The sequence below is a fragment of the Dama dama genome, chromosome X (assembly GCF_033118175.1).
Source record: "Dama dama isolate Ldn47 chromosome X, ASM3311817v1, whole genome shotgun sequence".
NCBI classification, from domain to species: domain Eukaryota; kingdom Metazoa; phylum Chordata; class Mammalia; order Artiodactyla; family Cervidae; genus Dama; species Dama dama.
Window position 1 is genome coordinate 36,081,255 of NC_083714.1, and position 23,330 is coordinate 36,104,584.

The 23,330-nt window shown below is 37.8% G+C and overlaps 1 protein-coding gene across 2 annotated transcripts in view; it reads right to left on the bottom strand.

Annotated features, from left to right (window-relative positions):
* GPC3 (glypican 3) overlaps window positions 1-23,330 on the bottom strand; it is a 436,510-nt gene that overhangs the window by 59,541 nt on the left and 353,639 nt on the right. For both annotated transcript variants that reach the window (XM_061136403.1, XM_061136404.1), the window contains one exon: window positions 1,373-1,532. In XM_061136403.1, the coding sequence (XP_060992386.1) occupies window positions 1,373-1,532 (160 nt within the window). The remainder of the gene's footprint in view (window positions 1-1,372; window positions 1,533-23,330) is intronic.

Sequence of the window (23,330 nt, forward strand, 5' to 3'; positions counted from 1 at the left end):
AAGTCAAATGGTGGTGCCAGGGACTGAGGGAAGGGGAAAGGGAAGTTAGTGTTTAATGGGGACAGATTTTCAGTCATATAAATGAAGAAGTCTAGAGATCTGCTGTACATCTGCATATTATTATTAATAACAATACTGTACCCTTAAATGTTTGTTATGAGGGACTTCCCTGGTGGTACAGTGGCTAAGACTCTGTGCTCCCAAGGCAGGGGGCCCAGGTTCCAACCCTGGTCAGGGAACTAGATCCTATATCCCACAACCAAGGGTTCACATGCTGCAACTAAAGATCCTACACGCCACAATGAAGATCAAATTTCTTGTGTGCTGCAATTAAAGACTTGGTACAGTCAAAAAAAAATATTTGAAAAAGTTTGTTAAGAGGGTAGATTTCATGTTAGATTTTTTTGCCAGAATTAAAAAAAAAAAAGAACTTACAGAAATCATTAAAAAAAATGAAATAGTCAAAGTAAATAAGATACATATTTTCTCTGGAGAAGTGAGAAAACATAGAAGCTTAAGAAGAGACTCAGTTTCAGGACAGCATTAGAAAGAAACAGGGAAGGAAAGAGGCTGAAACAGAAAGAGGAGCTTGTAGGGTCTCAGAGGTCACGGGCAATAGGATTTCAAGGAGAAGGCTGTGCACTGCAGAAGGAGGAACGGACACCAGAAGTCTTAAGACCCAAGTTGGATTTCTAGCTCTTTCATTTAGATGAATCTCATTTCTTCTCTGAGCCCCAATTTTCTTGTATTTATACAGTACTTTATCTCTCTGTATAAATGGAAACAAGAATGCCTATCCATATGAAAGCATTTTGTACATTGGGCTAATCGAAACAAATGTGGCTTGAGAAAAAATATTTTTTGTTATGGTTGTTTTGCCGTCTTGGCAGCATCAGCTATTTTTCTTCTATTTGTTTTCATGTAGCTGTACAGTTATGTAGCATAGCCTACCAGTGTTAAACTACTAGTGGGAAAAACCAAATATGACATTCTAAGAGGAGAAGGTCACCTAATGTCTTTTCTTTGAAAGTTACCCCATCGTTGGTTTTTCACTAGGCTCTCAAGATTGCATTTCTTTTTGCATCTCTTTTTATAACTGAGAAGAACCAAGGAAATTTCCAGTAGGAAACAAACCCAACCGATTTAAGTCAGTTCATTTTAGACAATGAAAAACAGGAAGTTACCCTTTTAGGTCCAGAGATTTTTTTTAAAAAGCTACCTGAAAATTTCATTTTTCTAAAGTGTCGCCTTTCCTTGATGGCATTGTGTGTTACAAAGATTTTAGTGAAGTTATAAAGAGCAGATTCAATTGATATTTCATTCCCAAGCATCACCATTTTAGCTCAGATTTGAACCAGCACTAATCACTTACCTGCAAGGAAGCGGAGCTGGTTCTTCACTTTCATCATTCCATCGCCAGAGCCTCCGATGCACTCATCTTCATCATCGCCACAGTCTCCACTTTCAAGCCCTTCCTCATCAAGGTTTTTATCCAGAACTCTGCCTTTGGGTACAGACATGGTCCTCAGGAGCTGAAAGAAAACAACCAGGATTGCAGCAACTTTTTATATTTCTCAGGTAGGTCTAAGACAGTGTGTTGTTAATGGGAAGCATTTTAAATTGGACTTTTTTTTTCCATTTATTTTTATTAGTTGGAGGCTAATTACTTTACAATATTGTAGTGGGTTTTGTCATACACTGAACATGAATCAGCCATGGATTTACATGTATTCCCCATCCCGATCCCCCCTCCCGCCTCCCTCTCTACCCGATCCCTCTGGGTCTTCCCAGTGCACCAGGCCTGACATTTTAAAATGTGAAAAAGAGCTACACAGAAAGTTTTAAAAATCATTTTCAAACTCATATAGACATACATTGCTTGTACTCTTTAGAGCTGCATACTTCTGGACCTTTCCATAGCATTTGACATGATTCTCCACTCTTCCACTCTACTTCCACCACTAGTAGCCAGAATGAATATTGTATCAGAACTTTCCTATGTCTTAAGCCTCTGTGGGAGAAGTCACTGATGAGGAACTTAAGCCAGGATAGGCAAAGCATATTTATAGGCTGAGAGAACACCAAGTTCAGAAAAGATGCCTATGAAAGCCCACTATATCTATATTTACATTCACTTAATTAAAGCAGCAAATGCATCCCACCACATGAAGAAAATGGCAGTGATATTTTATATACATTTGGATGAATACTTATAATTGATTGTTTCATACTATGCCCTGACCACTTGAAAAACTTAAAAAATATCTCCATCTTCTACAGTTTCAATAAGATGCTTTGAAATTCATTCTGTTTTATTGTAGATCATATACCTAATAATAGGCATGCCTGTTTTGCTCTGCAGTATCTGGCCTTTCAGTCACATAGTCAATGCCCTTTTAATTTTAGGGTGACTTCCACCTCCCAAAAGTCTCACCACAGACTCAGAAGCCCAGCTCAGAGCATGAGTGTGGTCTACTGAGGGCAATTTTATTTTTCCTCACCATCTCTCTCCAAGGCTGTATTCCAATACCCTCTATTCCTACTGTAGCTTCTGCCGCACCATCCATGTTTAGTCCTACATATCAGCCCACCTCCTATTTTAAATAATGGACAACAAAAGATGTGGATATGCAGAAAGTGAGACTTTCGGAATTGCAGAACAGGTATCCAAGAAAAGAAACACACAGGCACATTTTGGTTTCTGTGGCTTTCACTGTCTGTGTTCACTGTCCCTGTAAAATATACTTTTCTGCTCTCCACCTGTGATTTAGCTGTTACACCATGATCTACTTGGAACAAGCTATATACCATAGAGAAATGTGACTCTGCAGGTTTGTTTCTCTTTCTAAGCAAAGAAAGAAAAATCCACAACAAAGCTGGTTCTTTCCTGGCCAACAGCCTATAATGGTATCAGTGAAGCCAACCTCTCTATCATCTTCTACTCCAGCACCATCTCCACCATCAAACTCTAAACACATTTCCTTCTCTACCCTTTCCCCCATCCTACGCATCTAAACGTATAATATAGACACAAAGGCTGGGATAAGCTAGACCAGCAGTTCTCTAACATTTAGATTTCAGGACCCCTTTATACTCTTATTGGGAATATCAGGGAACTTTTGATTATACAGTTGTATCTATCAACATTACCATCTCAGAAATTACAACTGAGAAATTAAAAGAAATATGTAAAAACTAATTTAAACCTAACAAATAAAAAACCCATAACATGTTAACATAAATAGCATTTTTAATGAAAAAGAAATATATTTTCCCCTGACATAAAACCATTAGAAGGAAGGCTGGCATAGTTTTACATTTTTGCAAATATCTTTAATATCTAGCTTCATATGATACCTGGATTATCATGTTACTTCTCCCTTCAATCTGTTGTTATATGTTGTTTCAGCTGAAACATTTGCAGAAAATCCAGCCTCTCACAGGTATGTAATGGGAAAAGACAGAAGTATTTTATTAAGAGTAGCCTTTTTAGATAAGTCTGGATATTTTTCATTGAAACTACATAAAAACTCAACAAGTGAGAAAGGTTACTTGCAATGTTGAATATGAAACCATATAAGTAAACTTTTCATGTTATGTTACATTAAAATCCATTGGTATGTTTTGAATTTTGAAGGGGCCTTTTACCCATTTTGTCTCCTCATGCACAGATCATCTGGAAAATATTGGTTCACTGAGCTCTGCAGGTCTCCCAAATGTTGACACCTTTCATTATATGATATTTTAAAAATCACATTCATTAACATCACCTCCAATCTCATTTAAAAAGTCTTTGAAGCATTGGGAAGCTCTCAAGGTCATGGTGATAGATACAAGTTTTCCAAAATTTTAATTTACTCTTTAAAGTTTGAATTTTATCCTTGGCAACAAGCACTGTCAGTATTTCCTTTAACTGTCAGGCTCTCTTTGGTCCTTTCAAACAAAATGTCTAACAAATACTCAAGCCTGCATAACCATAGTTCGTCAGTCATTAAAAAAGGCTAATTTAGCTCATGGCTTAAATAATCTCACAGATGCTTTTCCTTGAGACACATATCAACACAGTTCGTAGCATAAGTACCTTATATCTAAGTCAAATGTCATAACACAGAAAATTTTTTTTAAAGTACACTCAATTGTTAAGGTTTAATATTTTAATCATTTTTACTGCTTTAGCAATGATATTCTCAAGTGGAGTGCCTTTTATTTTCTTGAAAGTGTAATGATTACGAGTATAAATAGGTGTCACTGCCTTGATTCATGCTGTGGTACTGACAGTTGTATTCACTACTGCTTCTGTACCATCAGAGCAAATATCAGCACAGTGAAAAAGGCAAATAATATTTAGTATTGTTGTGCAAATCATTTTGACTGTGTGGATCCTTGGGTTTCATGGACTACCAGGGTTCATTAACTATTTGAGTACTACTAACCTAGATGATAATGTCATTTCAGTTTGACCAAACCACCCTAATTTCTTCCATTACCATTATGAAATGTACAGGAAAACTGCTTTTGACATACACGTTTTGGGGTCAATTTTGAAAAATACATCTTTCATGTATGTCATGGATTACCTGAATTAGAATTGTTCACATAAGGGGAATCTGTGGTTAGATACAGCTTTGTGGACTTGCTATTTCTCAAGCACATCTCACATCTGTGCCTTTTATTAATCCCTTCAGCAAACATTAATTGAGCACCTAATGTGAGTTGTTTTCATTTCCGTCTATTGAAAGCACTCCATCCTTTCAAGCCAAGTTCAAATGTCACTTCCTTAATAAAGCCTTCTTGGCCACCACAGATGGTCATTATAATTCTCCCTTTCCCTCTTCCAGCACTGCTGCCTGTATCTGTACCTCCCAAATAGCACTTTATGAATGCAACCTGGTATTATTTATTGTACATGTGGCTTCACTCCACCACCAGACAGTGAATGCCTTATATATCTTTGAACCCCATACCATTTAAGGCAGTGTCTGGTACATAGTTGTTGTTTAGTCACTAAGTTGTAGCCAACTCTTTTGTGACTCCATGGACTGTAGCTTTCCATTTCCAGGCTTCTCTGTCCATGGGATTCTTCAGGCAAGAATACTGGAATGGGTTGCCATTTCCTCCTCCAGGGGATTTTCCAGACCCAGGGATCGAACCCACATCTCCTGCATTGGCAGGCGGGCTCTTTACCACTGAGCTGCCCTGGCACATGATAGGCACTCAATAGCACTTCAGTGCTATTGAACTGAAGCAAAAGGAAGTGGCATGGCATATTTAATTCTCTAAGAGCTACTTCCACAACCTCATGAAAAAAAGAGAAAGCCAAAGCACAGATGAATTATAGAAAAACTTGTAAATGAATAGCTAAAGGCTTTTGGACGACCCTGACTAAGATCTGTAGCTAATCTTTGAGAGGCTGTTTTCCAACCTCGTGTACAATGCCTCCAGTATTCTCTGGTATTTCAGGTTTTTTTTAAGTGCAATTAAAAAAAAACCCTTAAAACTTTGCCAGTGAAATTACTTCTTTAGTTCTTAAATTACTCCCACTTGGGTGACAACTTCAGCATTGAAGAAGGATTACAGCACACTTTCCAACCATATTACACAGACGTTGCTGATGAGCCTAACCCTCACACATTAACAAAACCAATCCAAACCTAGAAAGCTATTGTTAATGCAAAAGTCTTAAAGGACTCTGAAGCGCCAGAGTGTTGAAAGAAGGGTAATATGTCAGAGATGAGGAGTTGCCAGCGAGGACTGTGGATTTAGTACAGCCTGGAATTTGGCACAGAAATCAAATCAGCTAATTACAATTCACAATATTGACCTTTTCGTTCCCTCTCTCACTCTTTACAATGTCTTCCAGACTGAATGCTCACTTTATGAAAGCAAAGTTATGAGGACCTTGTACAGTTAACTTTAGGTGCCTAATGCTTTTGATTAACTGTTTGCCATTTTCAAAGGACAATATCCTATTAGCTTTTTAAAAGCCAGGGCTCAGAATAATGATTATTAATGTTAACTATCTTATTAAAACACTGGTCTGATGATTTTGCTCCACGACCCCACTGAAACATTGACTAAACCTGACATTTCTGCCTTGCATCATTCGGCTGGCCTTAGCGAGAAGTCCATGAGACCTCTCCTTGCTACTCTCTTGACTCACATGAAACTTTCACAGTTGCTTAAATATACAATCACTTTTTATTTTATGATGTCATATTTTCATTATGTAAGTATTAAAATAGAAAGATGAAAGAAAGGGATATAAGGGGGAAATTCCAATTTCCAAACTTTAAGAACCAGTGTTTGGTTTACGAGGGTAGGGTTTGTTTCTAATGGCTGTGTTTTTACATAGTTGAACTTGCATTTTAGAATTAGACTGACTCGGGTTAGAATCCTGGCTTTTCCCCTTATTAACTTCTTTTTTTCCACTTACTAACTTTGCTGCTTAATCTCCCTAAACCTCAAAGTCCTCATCTGTAAAATGAGGAAAATGCCTGTCTCCTAGAATTGTTGTAATGAATAAATGTGATCAGGGTAATTCTTCAAATGTGTTTAAAACACCTACACAGTGCCCTTCAGGGATCTACCAAAAGCTACCTAACCATTTTCCTAATTTTGAAAATATTACATTGCTTCTAGTTCTTTTGCTCCTATAAATAAAGATGGACCATCAGGAGTATTCAATAGTTCTTTCCATATTTTGGATTATTTTATTAGTTTCCCATAAGTAGGATTACTGGGTCAAATGGTATGTACCTTTTTATACACCATGAGAGTGAGTCTTCAATTTCCATCTGAATCACCTAGGATGTTTGTTAAAAACTCCAGCTTCCAGGCCCCACCCACAGAGCTTTTAATTGAGTAGGTCTGGGGTGGAGCACAGCCCCACCCTGCCCTGTCCCCACCTTCCTGTGAGTGAACCACAGACCACAGTTTAAGAAGGGCTACTCTGGAGAAGGAAATGGCACCCCACTCCAGTATTCTTGCCTGGAAAATCCCATGGATGGAGGAGCCTGGTAGGCTACAGCCCATGGGGTCACAAAGAGTCGGACACGACTGAGTGACTTCACTTTCACTCTGGTGTTACTTCACCTCCCAGAAACCCAGTGAAACCATCTTTGTACAAGAGTCACCTCAGCTCCACAGGTGTCTGAATCCTTAATGCATGTTCTTCAAACCATTTTATTAAAAATCTGATGATTTCCTTTATACTTAGGTATGGACATCATGACCTTTTGTCTTTGTAGTTAATGAAAATACTCTTGTGTAAAGTGAGTGACTTCAGGATTACAAAGGGAAATATTTAAGTTTCCTTGGAACAGGTACTCAGGGTTGTGTGATAAAAGGAAACAAGCCTCAAATAATTACTTAAGAAAATTAGAACCACAGCATAAGAGCAAAAAAGGCTTTCTAGAGTACAGCAATTTCATGTTCTTAAAACCATAACCAAGATAACAAAAGAGCACTGCAGCATGGGACAGTGTGATTTGACCAAAGCTCTTTTCATGCTTGGTTGACAGGAGAACAAAGATCAAACGACATACTTGTTGTTCTTAGGGGGATCAAATATGCTGAAATTAGACCAGAGAGAGCTGCAATTCTTGATCTGCCTATATGGTATAAGTAATGTGCCTCTTGGAATTATCTTGATTGTAAAGATATGAACTTTATCAGCCACACACTTTGCTAGGACTTAACATATGTTCTTTCATGTAATCCTCAAATCCACACTATCATTTTGTATAAACAAGGAAGACTGCCATCCCCATTTCCCATGTCAAGGGAGGCTCAGAGAGGAGATAAGACTAGACCAAGCACCAAGTGATAGAGTCCTCATTAAAAATAGTCTTCTGCTTCCAAGTCCACAGGTCTTCAAAAACAAAAACAAAAAAACCCCTATGCTCTCTTAGGTAAAGACAACAACTAATGGAGCCTTCATTCACATTTTCTGCCATCTTGACTTCTTTACCTAAGATAATTTTCAGTTCAATCTCATTTTCTCAGACACTATCCATGAACTACACTGAGATGGGAAAGCCTTCTGTTATTGGCTGGGAGAGCTGGCTGGGGAGACAGGGGTGGAGGGGAAGATAATGACATCAGATGCCTCCTGCTTTTTTCCCAGCCTTGCATCTCCTGCGTCTTAAAGAACCAAACCATCTTATCACAAACACGTTTGTTTTGAAAAGCTTCAGACAGCTGGTTAGAATAGAATGAAGAATTCCATCACTGCTGCTACATGGCTAAGAGTTTTCTTGACTTCAAGCACTTTAGCATTTTAAAAATAAAGGATAAATAACAAAGTAAATACTACAAATATGGGGCTTGGAACATATTTTGAGGATTTAGCTAGTTTTGTCTCTTTTGGCCACTCACATACCTCTCTCTAGGCATTTTTCAAAATATCTGGAATCCAGGTTACCTTTTTGAAAGCTATTGAGCTGGGCTTACAAAACTGATTTTGAACTATTTGGGCGCTCAGCGTTATACAACCTGCAAGGAATGCTTTGGGGGCTCGGCTTTCCATGTCCACAGCAATGTAAATACATGCTTTACTGTTTGTATTTGAGTAGCATAAGCTAATGGGAAACAAATGTAGTGGCTCCAATGAATCCCAGCTTTGGAGGAATGCCATTATTATTTATACGTTGTGCACATCCATGAGACCTAGGGCACGTGACCTCTGTTTGCGTGCACAGTTTCTTTGAACTAATGCACCAAACCACAGCCACAACTAATTGGAAACAATTGCGACTCCACACGTTTGAGGAGAAGCCAGAACCAAAGTGCATAGGGCTAGAATGAATGGCTATATAGGCACTTCACACATTGGAGAGGCAATAAAGTATAGCCCTTAAGAGTGGAATCTGACCAGCATGGATTTGAATCTCTACTCAGCATACTTACTATCTGTGTTACTTTGGGCAAGTCACTCAACCTCTTTGAGTTTCAGTTTCCATGCCTATGAAATAGAGGATAATGCTTCACAGGGCTGTTGAAGATTTAAATTCAATAGTACCTTTCACAGTCCCATGTATCTTTCTTTCATAGAACTTTCCACAGTTTGTAATTATATAGTCCCCTGTTGCACCCCCACTAACAGAAGAAATAACCCTCTGTTTCGATTACCAGTGTGTAGTGCAGTGTTTGGTACAAAGTAAGCATTTCCTAAATAGTCATTAAATGGATGAATGAATAAATAGAAAAATGGGTATAAAGTGCTTAGCACATTGCCTGGCAAGGCTCAAATGTGTTAACTCTGTTGCTGAGGTTGATGGTGATGATCTTAAAGATGAGGAAAGGGAGGAAGAGGAGAAGCAGTAGCCACCATGAAGAGCTTATTACAAATGGCTTGTGAAGCAAAACAAATAACACTCCATGGCCAAATACTGAAGCACCAGGAGAGAGGGTTGGTGAAATTTTTTTAAGAGTCTGGGGAAAGCCTTCTGGATGCTCCCAGGAAGATAAGGGTCTGTGCACTCAGGATGCATGCAGAGAGAGAAATGTGCAGTAATAAATAGCAATGGGACCTGTCAGAGGCTGTGCTTTCATGTGCTGTCAAGTCAGAAGGCCACCCACACCCGGATACACTCTTGCCTGGGCATTGCTTCCACTTCTGCCTCTTACCCACAGCACATGCTTTCTCTACCACCTCTAGATTCCCTGATTCTTACTTGATGTTTGTTAATGTAGAGTGGAAATGTGCGAAAATAAGTCCTCCCAATTCAATAAGTACCTGGAGAGTAAAACAAGCCAGGATGTGAGAGAAGCAAACTTGGGATGAAATTAAAAAAAAAAAAACAAAACAAAGTATGACAAAACCCACTGAAATGTTGTGAAGTAATTAGCCTCCAACTAATAAAAAAATAAATAAATAAAAAATTTAAAAAAAAAGAATTAAAAGATAATACTGTAAGTGAAAAAAAAAAAAAGAAATTAAAATAAAACAAAAAACTATTCCTGTGGGGCTCCCTCCCAGTGGTAGAAATGGTTCTCTGCAGTTTTAGGAAACTGTCCACTGCCTTAAAATAAAAATATCTAAAATAATATTACTAATAGCTTAGAATTGTAGAGTTTTATACTTTTCCAAGAGGAGGCAAAGCATGGTGGTTAAAAAGCTCACTCTAGAGAAAGAAAACTTGTATTCAAATCTAGACTTCATCATTTACTAGCTTTGTTACTATAAGCAAGTTATTCTTTCACCTCTCTGGGTCTTATATTTCTTATCTATAAAATGTGTTTAATAATACCTATTCCTATCTCCCACATTGCATTATCATGGGGATAAAATGATGTGATCCATGTAAAGCACTAAGCTTAGTATCTGGCACATAGTAAGTGGTTACACAATAGTGTATTAACATTTATATTAAAATAATACATTTATAAGATCTGAATCTCTGAAGAGGATGAATTCTGAATTTTTGGCTCCAGTTAACAGTCAGCTATGGCCTGGGTAAGACTTGTTCTGGGGAACACTTGTTGTTTAGTCGCTCAGTCATGTCCGACTCTTTGCAATCCTATGGACTGTAGCCCACCAGGCTCCCCTGTCCATGGAATTGTCTAGGCAAGAATAACGGAGTGGGTTGCCAATCCCTTCTCCAGGGGATCTTCCCAACCCAGGGATCGAAGCCATGTCTACTGCATTGGCAGGCAGATTCTTTACTACAGGGAAGCCTATAAGCTCTCAATAAATCTTAGTTATTGTGTCATTATTATCAGCATTTCATTGTTTTTATAATTAAAGGTGTTTCTATTTTCTCAGTGGATCCATCCTGCACCCCTGTAAGGCAGCAGGGCAAGTATTATTAGGTTCATTTTTATAAATAAAGAACTTGGAGCTGAGGGAGATGTGAGGCCATGTACTCATTTTACCTTGAAAAAGTTCAAGTGTAGGTACTTTAAGGTGGTTAGGATTTGGAACGGGGCCAGGGAGGAGGGCTTTTGTACTCCAGCATTAAATTCGAAAGGGTATGGCCCTGGGACTAGCACAGTTCCTGACACATAACAGGTGCTTAGGAAATGCTTGGTGATCGAAAGAATGAATGAACCAAAGGGATAACAAAATAAACAAGCAATTTATTCATCGAATTTTGGTTCTCTCAATCTCCCTCTCTTCAACCCTGGTCTGATAAGCCATTGCTATTGCTTTCGCATGGTTTTAGCTGATTCCTGCCAGGGAACCCTGGATATACTGAGGCTAGACAGATGTACAGATACACTGAGTGACTGACTGCCAGCAGGTCCTTTACTCCCCCCTGGCTGAGGGAGCCCCCTCCTCTGATAAAGTGGGATAAAGTGAAAGAGGAAGGCAGGAAATTAATCTTTTTAAGCAAATGAACCAACTAATTGAAAGGATGTAGCCAAAACCAACCAAAGCACTAGGGCTGAACATGGTTCCTTAAGGCCACCTGGTGAGCCTCTTCCAATCCCCAGATGAGTCTTCTGTTTCTAGATTAGTTGGCCTAATGGGTGCCAGTTCTGTGCTCTGTAATGACCTCTGTTAGTGTCTCTAGCATTACTAGAATAAATCTCATTTTAGGGGTCCAAATGCCACACACACACAGTTCTGGTTCTAAGGCTGGAGTCAAGGCTGGCCTAGCCTCCAGGAGCTGGCCTGATTGAGCCGATTTGCCAGTGTGGCCGCAAAATGCAAATACAGCAGGGTAACCTTTCAGGCCGCCAAGTCCAGTTTTCCTCAGAAGGCATTTGACCCTGGCCACCACCATTGTTGAAGATGAATGATTTTCTGGCTCCATGTCAGTTTTAAATTGCGAAAAGTCTCAGGGATGAAATATATCATTTTTTTCTGGAACGAAAACTTATTTTGAAGACATCTGCGAAACCCCATAGCCCTACTTGGTTTCCAAAGGAATCACCTTGTTAGATGTTGGAGGGCCACTGACGGAGGGTAAAGGTCCCAGGGTGAGAGTGTACTAGGATATCACATTTCCTCAGAGAACTGAGGTTATACAGACATGACCTGCACATTTACTGTTGTCCTAGTGTATAAATGGGATTCATTCCAAATAGATATTTTGTGGTTATACTTTTGGGAAATGAGAATTCTTGCCTCTAAAAATAACTTCGGTGAATGAACCACAGCAGCTACGTCATCAAGCACAGGGCTTTAAGAGTCAACCTCAATGGCTGGAGTAGAGGGTTCACTATCTTTCAGAAGGAGGCCCACCAAGGGTTAGTGAGATGCCTCTAGTTTTCCTGTGAGAGCTTCCCGCCTTTAAAGGTGAGGTCTAGATCAGGGTTGATAAATAGGTTTTCAGTGAAAACTGTTTTCCTTCTCTGATGTACTCTTAGAAAAATATGAATTTCAAATATGCTTCAGATAATTAAGGCTGCATTGTATTATTCTGAAGCATAATAAATGGCCTGGTGTCTCCGATACAAGTAAATTAGCTGAGACTTGATGAAAAACTAGATTCTGAGTTTCTAGTTATTCTTTCCTTGGAAATCAGAGAGCTTTAAACTCTTCCCTTTCCAAGTTTTAGGCTGTAGATTCCTAAGAGGGAAGGAGGCTCCCATAGGAAAGAGAAAACATGAGTAAAATTATTTTATTTTTTATTTTTTTAGTGACTAAATATGCCATTAATCATATCTAATCACATACTTTTAAAGGTTGAAATAAATGAATCAAAAGAATGGTGCTCTTCAACAATGTTCATAGCAGCATTATTCACAATAGCCAAGACATGCAAGCAACCTAAATGCCCACTGACAAACGAATGGATAAAGAAGATGTGGTAATACATATATATATATATATACACATATATACATACAAAGGCATATTAGTCATTAAAAGAATGAAATAACACAAAATGCACCAACATAGATGAATCCATAGATTACCATATTAAGTGAAGTAACCCAAAGACAAATATCATATGATATCATTTATATGTGGGATGTAAACTAAGATACAAATGAACTTATTTACAAAACACAAATACTTTTAGAAATTCCACCTGCAGAATTTTCTGCTGGGTTGATTGTATATACTTATGAAATAGCTGCTACTTAGCATTTGGCTAAACTATCCTTCACACTCACCTTTCATCCTCTAAATAGAACACTCACTCAGTTAGTATATGGAAATACTTGCCACTTGGTAGCACATCTTAGATTAATTTCACTTCTCTGAAGTACATAAGCAGAGTTGGAGTCTAGTACAGATATAATCATTTTCATCCCTGTCTGGGTTTCTCTAATCATTGCTTCTTATTCTTAAATTCCAAATCTCATCAAGCATTTCTCCTATTGGCTCTGCCTAGGAATCCATTTCTCAGACAGGCCCCTTGTTTTTCCTAAAAAGCTCATTACGATTTAACCACAAGGTTTGGGAAGAGCACCATGTAGCTAAGTCCAGCTAATTTGTACTCATTGTTGGGCAGAGTTGATTCTGTGCTGTTTTGGTGATGTATATGTCCCAGAGATTATGATGAATTATTTTCCTTGTTGGCTCTTTGGTGGATGGGGTATGTACATTTTGCTTGCTACTAGAACTGAAGAGCTTGGCTGGCTATCTTACCTGAGTTCCTTCTCTATTTCACACAACTATTTGGTGATGATGGTAGTGGTAGAGTAGCAGGAATAGGAGAATGTAAGTGTGGGAGGAGAAAAGGACAGTTTATGACAGGCTGCAGCCAACACATATTTATAATTTCACCTTTATTTCTTTCTCTTCATTGAGCTCAGTAAGTAAGAATGGCTTTATCAGTTCTAACATGGACTTCTCCACCATCTTCTGAGACTCTTTTTAGTCATATTAACATTTTGTTAAATAAACACCTGTTTCCCTCCCCCACAATGTTTAACCTCTTTTGATACAGCAGGTAATATGCACACATTCTGAACATCCTGTTTATTCAACACATTTCTGGATACAGCCATGGTAATTTTCATCTTTGAAGAAATTAGCTCACATGCCCATGCAACAGGTAAGGAGATGGTTGGGAAGCAGAGAACTTACCTCTCAGAGAATGGTGTCCAATGTAAGAAATGGAGATATTAGGTGTATTGAGCACCCTGAAGTAGTCAGCATTATATTCAACCTGTTACTAAGGGAATCAGGTCATAGACCTGGAATGGTAAGTGAGTTCAAAAGGACCTGAGAGATCATATGGTCCAATCCCGTTTTACAGATGAGCACAGCAAGCCCACACAGACAATTGTTAGTACAGCTTTTCAACACACCAGTGCTGCCTAATCCTTAGGGATATCACAGGAGAATCAGTTGACAGCAGGTAGGAGAGAGGCAAAGTGACTTGCAAAATGACTTTAAAAACAGGGGCTTCCCTTTTGGCTCAGCTGGTAAAGAATCCGCCTGCAATGCGGGAGACCTGGGTTCGATCCCTGGGTTGGGAAGATCCCCTGGAGAAGGGAAAGGCCACCCACTCCAGTATTCTGGCCCAGAGAATTCCATGGATTGTATAGTCTATGGGGTTGCAAAAAAAAAAATAAATAAATAAAAAATAAAAACAGGAAGGAGGGCGATGAGGTTCTTTCTCTTGGATCCTTAGTAGTAGTAGTCAAAGCACAGGCTACAAAGAGGACAGCGTGGCTCCTGAGAACTTGGCAGCCAATTTCCAGGTTGGCATGGGTAAGAGCTAATAATAGAACATGAAGCCTGCCTTCAAGAAGTATATAGTCCAAAAGCAGTTCTTCTCTAGAAGGTGTAAAAAGCAGTGGAATAATACCTTCCAAAGTCCTCATCTTATCCATTTCCAATTAGGTGGATAAATTCACCTGCCAAAGTATTGGTACTTCTTTATTTTCTCCCATTCATCTCTTTCTGTCTATTCCCAAATAATTCTGGTTGAAAACATCTTAGAGAGGCTTAATCATACTGAAATCCTTGTATTTGCATTCAATTACACATAATTCCATTTTGTTTCCTACTCTCATTACACTTAAGCATTTTTTAAAAATAAATGGCAAATTCCTAAGTTATGGTAGCTTTCAACTAAATTGAAACTTCAAATATGTTGCTGTCCCGAAGATTAGGCTTGGAAGGCTGGTTATAATCTTTGTATTTTAAAATAATAATTATGTTTAGGGACTACCATGGTCGACATCTTGTGCTTTCATGGTTCCAGAAAGAGACAGGAATAAGTACTGTAACCATCAGTGATGTTATATGTAGTGATTCTACAAGTTTGAACTAAATTCCAGTGTCATTATCTGTCAGTTAACAGTGCAGAGACTTTCTGCTATAAATACATCACCCACAACATCAGAGACAAAGTGTTCAACAAATTTACACACTTATGCAGATACCTTAATTCATGGAAAACAAGTGCATAACTGCCTTAATTAGTAATATAAACCTAGAGGACCATAGGGGTTTACAGGAAGCTTCTGTTACTGCTAAACAAATTCTTCTCCTTTCCCAAACATGACCCTAGTCCAGGCTACCCCCAATTTGACTTCTATTTCTTATTCTAGTTACACAAGTCAGAAAAAATATTTTCTATCAGCTCAGCTGGGAAAACAGATCCTTCACTTTTGTCTATACTACCTTCCTTTTAGAGGAGCAAATCATTCCCTATATTGCTTTGTGAAGTTCCACTTTCCAGCTGTATGTTAAATAATTATCCAAACCTACTATTTCTAACAGCTCTGTATTTAAAATCAAAGACAAAGGGAGAATTATGAAAGTAGTGAGAGAAGCAACTCATCATGTATAAGCAATAATCAATAGGATTAACAACCAATTTCTCATCAAAAACCAAGAAGCCGAAGATGGTAGGATAAGAGATTCAAAACACTGAAAAAAAATTAAAAAAAAAACCCTGTCAACCAAGAATTCTATGGGCTTCCCTGATGGCTCCAGGGTAAAGAATCCACCTGCCAATGCAGGAGCTGCAGGAGACTGTGGGCTCAATCCTTGGGTCAGGAAGATCCCCTGGAGAAGGAAATGGTAACCCACTCCAGTATTCTTGCCTGGAGAATCCCATGGACAGAGGAGCCTGGGGGGCTACAGTCCATAGGGTCACAAAGACTCAGATATGACTTACATGCATGCAAAAATTCTATATCCAGCAAAACAGTCCTTCAAAAAACTGAAGACATTTCTGGAAAAGCAGTGAAGGAGTTTGTCACTATTAAACATATCTTCAATAAATGGTAAAGGGAACCCTTTCAGCTGAAATGAAAAGATACAAGACAATATCCCAAAAGCTGTAGGAAGAAATGAAGAAAACTAGAAAAAGTAACTCCATAGATTATTATTATTAAATTTTTACTTGGTAAATACTTTTCCTATTTCTTTTATTATTTTTATTTTCAATTAATTTTTTCTTTGGCTGTACCATGTAGCATGCAATGGTACAATGGATTGAACCCACACTCCCTGGGGTGGAAGTGCAGAATCTTAACCATTGGACCACCAGGGAAGTCCCTCCTATTTCTTTTAAAGGACAATTACATAAAGCAATAATTACAATTATGCATGGATGGACTTATAAAGATATAAGGTGTATGGTAATAACAGCAGAGAGGAGAGAGGGAACAAAACTATACAGTAGTAACATTAAGTTAGTATTAATCCAAACTATCAGTGTGCATGCTCAGTCCCTTAGTCATGTCTGACTCTTTGCAACCCCATGGACTGTGACCCACCAGGGTCCTCTGTCTGTGGGATTTTCTTGGCAAGAATATTTGAGTGGGTTGCCATGCCCTCCTCCAAGGGATCTTCTTGACTCAGGGATTGGTCAACTCAGGAATCAAACCCACGATTCTTGTGTCTCCTGCATTGGCAGGTGGATTCTTTACTACAAGCGCCACCTGGGAAGCCCAATTGTTATAGTTAAGATGATAACTGTAATCCACAGGGAAACTACAAATAAAATAATTTTTAAATGTGATAAAATAGATGACAAGGGAATTAAATTACAAGCTAGAAAATATTTAATGCAAAAGGCAGTAATGGAGAAATAGAAAGAGACATAAGATATGTAGAAAACAAGCAAGATGATAGATGTGAATCCTATTGTATCAATATGACATTAACTGTAATTGGATTAAACTTTCCAATCTAAAGGCAGAGCTCTAATTATAAACTGCCTATAAGAGACACACTTCACATTCAAAGATAAAAATAGGTTGAAAGTAAAAAGATAAGAAAATATACTATGCAAAGAGTAACTTAAAAAGAGCTACAACTGTTATACTAATATCAGATAAGAAACATTTTAAGACAAAAATTGGTACTATAGACAAAGAAGTTCATTTTTTAAAAACATTGAGGCTCAATACAATCATTTACAATTATAAATGTATATGCATCTAACAACAGAACTTGAAAAGACATGAAGTAAAAGCTGACAGAATTGAAAGGAAAAGTAAGCAATTTAAAAATAATAACTAGGGGCTTCCCTGGTGGCTCAGGGGTAAAGAATCCGTCTGCCAATGCAGTAGACACTTGTTTGATCTCTGATCTGGGAAGAACTCACATGCCATGGAGCAACTAAGCCCATGCAGCATAACTATTGAGCCAGTACTCTAGAGCCCAGGAGTCATGACTACCGAGCCCACGTACCCTACAGCCCATGCTCCAAAATAAGAGAAGCCACCACTTTGAGAAGACCATGCACCACTAGTAGGGCAGTCCCCACTCACTGCAACTAGTGAAAAGCCTGAGCAGCAATGAAGACCTAGCATAGCCAAAAATAAATAAATTATATTGTAAAGCAATTTTCCTGCAATTAGAAAATAAATTTAAAAAACTGGCACATTCATAACTATATATATTAATATCCTATTTTAAATAATGGCAAGAGCAACTAGACAGATTACCAACAGGATATAAATGACTTAACATTATAAACTAACTGCTGCTGAGGAAACTGGATATCCATATGCAAAAGAATGATTTTGATTCCTACCTCATACAAATGATTTTTGATCTCTACCTCATATACAACAATTAACTCAAACTGACTGAAGGCCAAAATATAAGACCTAAAATTATAAAGCTCTTAGGAGAAAATACAGGGGTTGTGAATTTCAGTGAGGCAAAGTATAAGTGACAAAAGAAACAAAATCAATTGGACTTCATCAAAATGAAAAACTTTTGTGTGACAAAAAAGACTATCAAAAAAAATGAAAAGACAACTCACAGACTGAGAAAATTCTTTGAAAACCACATATCTGATAAGGATCTTGTATCCAGATTATCTAATAAACTCTCATATGTAAAAAATGAAAAGAGAACCAATTTTTATCTGAATAAACATTTATCTAAAGATATGTAAATGGTCAATTAAAAGATATTCAACATCATGAGTCATTACTGACATGCAAATCAAAAATCACAATGAGTTATCACTTCACACCCACTAAGATGGCAACAATAATAATCAGAAAATAACAAGTTAGGATATAGAAAAAGGGGAATCCTCATACATTGCTTATGGGAATGTAAAATGGTACAGTCATTGTTGAAATGGTTTCATTGTTCTTCAATAAGTTAAATTGTTACATATACCTTAATAAAATTATATACATTATAAATATATAATTACCACATGACCCAGCAATTTCACTCCTAGGTATATACCCAAAATAACTGAAATCAAGGATTCCGGCAGATACCTGCACACAAATGTTCAAAGCAGTATTATTCACAATAGACAAAAGGTAGAAACAACCCAAATGTCCATCAGTGAATTAATGGATACATAAAATATAGTGTGTCCACACAATGGAATATTACTCAGTCATGAAAAAGGAATGAAGCACTAATACATACTGCAACATGAGTGAACCTTGAACACATTATGCTAAGTGAAATAAGTAAGTTAAAAGGACCATACATTATATGATGCCATTTATATAAAATGTTCAGAATAGGCAAATTAATAGGAACAGAAAGTAGATTAGTGGTTCCCACAAGTTGGGGGAGGGGAGAATGGGGAGTGACTGCTAATAATAAGGGTTTTCTTTTTTGGGATGGTGGAAAGGTTCTGGAATTAGATAGTGGTGATGGTTGCACAACTTGGTCAATATACTAATAACTAGTAGACCATACATTTTAATAAGATAAATTTTGTAATATGTGTATTTTATTTCTCAATAGAAAGAGAAAAAAATGGAAACAACTGATTAGGAAAAATTTGCAACCCCAAATTTAGAAATAAACTTTCTATTGCTAGAATTGAAAAGGTCACTGAATAATTCTACTCTTTGGACAGAGGAGCCTAGTGGGCTACAGTCCATGGGGTCACAAAGAGTCAGACACAACTGAGCGACTAAGCACAGCACAGCATATCAATTATCTTATTACACCAAAGTCTCAGTGACCTCAATCTTCCACAAGAATCTCTCATGGATTTGCTTTCAGTACTCATTCAGACCATGGAAAGCGAGTCATACGAGGAGAAGGGCCATCAAGGAGAAGCAACATTGCTAGTCCTGATATGACAAGGGCCTGTAGAGTTTTAGCACATGATGAAACACTGGGAAAAAGAATTCAGTAAATAGTTGTCATTTGGCTAAATTCTTGAGGTAGAAAATGAAAATGATTCCTAAACCATGAATAATGTATTGGAAAGTTATGGTTTCCTGGGGGAGTTGAATTCACTCCTACTGTCAATAGTAATAGTGCTGTGTGAATGACTCTCTGGATACAAAGTGGGAAACTTGGCAAATGAGGTTGTTATATTTCTGAAATTTCCATCATATTTCCAGTTTCATCTTACAAGAGAAATATTGCCATCTGATGCTTTTGGATCATGGCTACACTCTTTCCTTTAAACTAACAGTGCTAGCTTTCTGATAAGTACAAATTCAACAAAAGCCTACTTCGAAACCTGGTTGGATGATTCAAAGTTTTATCTGTTCCAATCCATAGGTAACTTAAGACACCACATGTAATATTTTGGAGCCTATTTTTACACAAACAGAAAAATGGCAAATTCTAAATACATTTCAAACATATAAGGAAAACAAATGATTCTGTGGACAATCTCTCTATGGGGATTGCCTCCCTGGGCTCTGAGTTAACAGACTGCTCTGTGGGCATTGGTACTACTTATTCTGTACTACTTATTCCAAGTACCACACAGTTACGAAGCTACTAATTCTCTTTATGAAAGAGCTGCCTACTAGACTTCTTGTTTGCACCACTGCACCTTATTGACATCTGTCAATCATACTAGGAACCTGGAGTCTAGGACAAGGGGAAGATATGGCTTAATCAGTTTGGCTTTTAGTGGTGATGGGTTAGGCATTTTAACAATAGTTAACGCCACCTTTATTTTTGTTGTTGTTATGATTGTTTACAACATTTGCATCTGAGGTTGTACAGATAAAGTTTAGCTATCTTAAAACAACTAGACTGAACCTATCTCAACACCTGCATTGAGGTTGTTTATGTAGTTGATGGCTTCTCCCAAGAAGCTATTGAAAGCCACATGTCCCAATTCTAACTATTCTAATATAATATACTAAGAATCCCTGAAGAGAACAATGAAATAAAGCTCTGGTTGACATCAGACTCCCAAGTGAGTTGCTCAGTCATGTCCGACTCTTTGTGACCCCATGGACTGTAGCCCACCAGGCTCTTCTTTCCATGGAATTTTCCAGGCAAGAATACTGGAGTGCGTTGCCATTCCCTTCTCTAGGGGATCTTCCCAATCCAGGGATCGAACCTGGCTTTCCCAAATTGCAGGCAGATTCTTAACCATCTGAACTACCAAGTGCGACTCCCATAGATTACAGACTTATGACTCCCAAGGTTGACATCAGAAGTGTCATCCTAATAAGTGGTTGATTGTTGATAGCTCTTAAACTGGTTAATGGCACATGACCTTAAATACATACACACCAGTATATTAATTAGCAAGTGAATACAAAGGTTACCAAAAAGTACCCCACCCCCATTTTTTACACAACATACATTTTATCCATATTATATTCTTACCAAACTTTCCTATCAAGTAAACTATTTCCTGGTTTTTATTAAGCTACATAGCCTGTGTATCATTTACAAATACAGAGTTCCTATAAAACCTGATAATTCACAATAACAATTCCCTTCAGAATCTGAATAAATCTGCTATAGGCATCCGCACAAATCAAAGCCACCAAGTAATTCCAGCAGATACATTTGACCTAATTGCTATATGTTTACACATAAAACAAAATGTCACATTATAGTTGACTGTACATTCTTACATGCTGTGAACGCTGATTTATTTCAGGTTTTAAGTTTCATGTTCAGCCTACAAATTGTATTACCTAAGAGAAATTGCATTCTGGCTTTCAAATAAAAACCCTTGTTATTTGCCTGTCTAATAAATTATAAACAAGTTTGATCTGGAGTCATTGGTATATTGGGCCCCTGCAGATCATCTTCTAATGGGGTAGCACAGTGTACCACAAAGGACAGGCAGGTCTTCTCGGCTTTGACACTCTCTGGGTCTTGGGGGAATCTCTTCCCTTCTCTGAGCCTTGGTTTCCCCACATATATAAGGAGGGGTTTGGACTGCATGAGCTCCAAGTCTTTTCTAGCTCTGACAGGCTATGATTTTTAGAGATTGTTAAGAAGAGGTAAGGACAGGAAAAGAGGAAATTATTTTGGAATGATTCTTTGTGAAAGAGACTTGAGTTTTGGGGACTCAGGATTTTTTGTGTGTGTGTGGCAATGCAAGGAAACCTGATCTAATTTTAGCTTCAACACAGTAAGGAATAATTGCTAATCAAATGTTAATAAAATGCTTACAGGCTTTAGGTCTGGAAAAGTCATTTTAAACACTTAGAAAAACAATCGGGAATGTCAGCTGTTTTTTCACCTGTTCCTAGAGGAAATTCTTGGCTTTTAACTATGACATCCTCCTTTAACTTAACTACACTACATTTAAACCTACTAGCAACCTCTTGTTTTGAATTACACAGCAAGATATTCAACCCAGAGAATTGTCTTTCCCTTAACCTGAATCCTGTTCATTCAAAGGTTCCAGCACTGCATTGAAGTTCCTGCTTAGGAGCGCCTGCTGTCTATACTAGAATGACTGGATTCCTTAATGAACCATGAAATTTTATAATGAGATACTAAAGATTGTCCCCTCCCTAAGAATACTTTCTACGCTTCATGGCCTCCTCTCTCAACTGCCAAACTGCAGGGCTGAACTTTCAAGCAGGCAGAAGAGTTGACTGTGGACAAGCAGAGATCTGAGAGGTGCTGGGTGGCACTGTATCCCCAAATCTTTTCCTTCTTAGGTACTTGCAGAGCTTGACATTCCAACTCCAGAGACACATTCCTTTGGGATAAACATTGATCATCTCAGGTATCTTCCTGAAATAAAATGTCTATTGGAGAGGTAAGTTATTAACTCACCAACACTTCATAGTAATATTTCCTAGGGTTAAATCCTTAATATATTTTCCCTTGTTCCATAATACCATGGAAAAAGAGATCCATGGTCAGATAAATTGGGAAAACACATTATGTTACATCTCTTCATGAAGTGTCATAATGCATATTAGCATAGTAAAGGTTCTAAGTCCTGATGTAAACAAATTTGATTTCATCCACTGTTTTGTTTAATCCTTATGTGAGCATACGGAATGCTTCTGAAAAAAATTTAAATTGTGGTCCAATACACATAACATTTACCATCTTAACCATTTGAAAATATATCGTTCACTAGTGTTATGTATGCTCACGTTGCTGTGCACCCAATTTCCAGAATATTTTCATTTTGCAAAACTAAAACTTCTCATCCATTAAACAACAACTTCCCATTTCTCCCTTCTCCCAGCCCCTGGCAACCAATGTTCTACTTTTTGTCTCTATGAATTTGATTCCTCTAGATACTTCATGTAAGTATAATAATATGGTATTTGCCCTTTTGTGCCTGGCTTATTTCACTTAGCATAATGCCTGCAAGGTTCATCCATGTTGTAGCAAGTGAGAGGATTTCCTCCTAGGCTGAATAATATTTCATTGCATGTACATACTATATTTTGTTTATCCATTTATCTACTGATGGACATTTGGGTTTCTCTTACCTCTTGACTATTGTAAATAATGCTGCTATGAACATGGGTGTGCAAATATCTCTTTGAGATTCTGCTTTCAATTCTTTTGGATATATACTCAGAAATGGAATTGCTATATCATATGGTAATTTAATATTTAATTTTTTGAGGAACCACCATACTGATTTCCATGGTGGTTGCACCATCTTACATTCCCGTCAACAGGGCACAAGGATCCCAGTTTCTCCACCGTCTTGAGAACACTTGTTATTCACTGTTTTTGTTGACAGTAGGCACCTAAATGGGCTTCCCTGGTGGCACAATGGTAA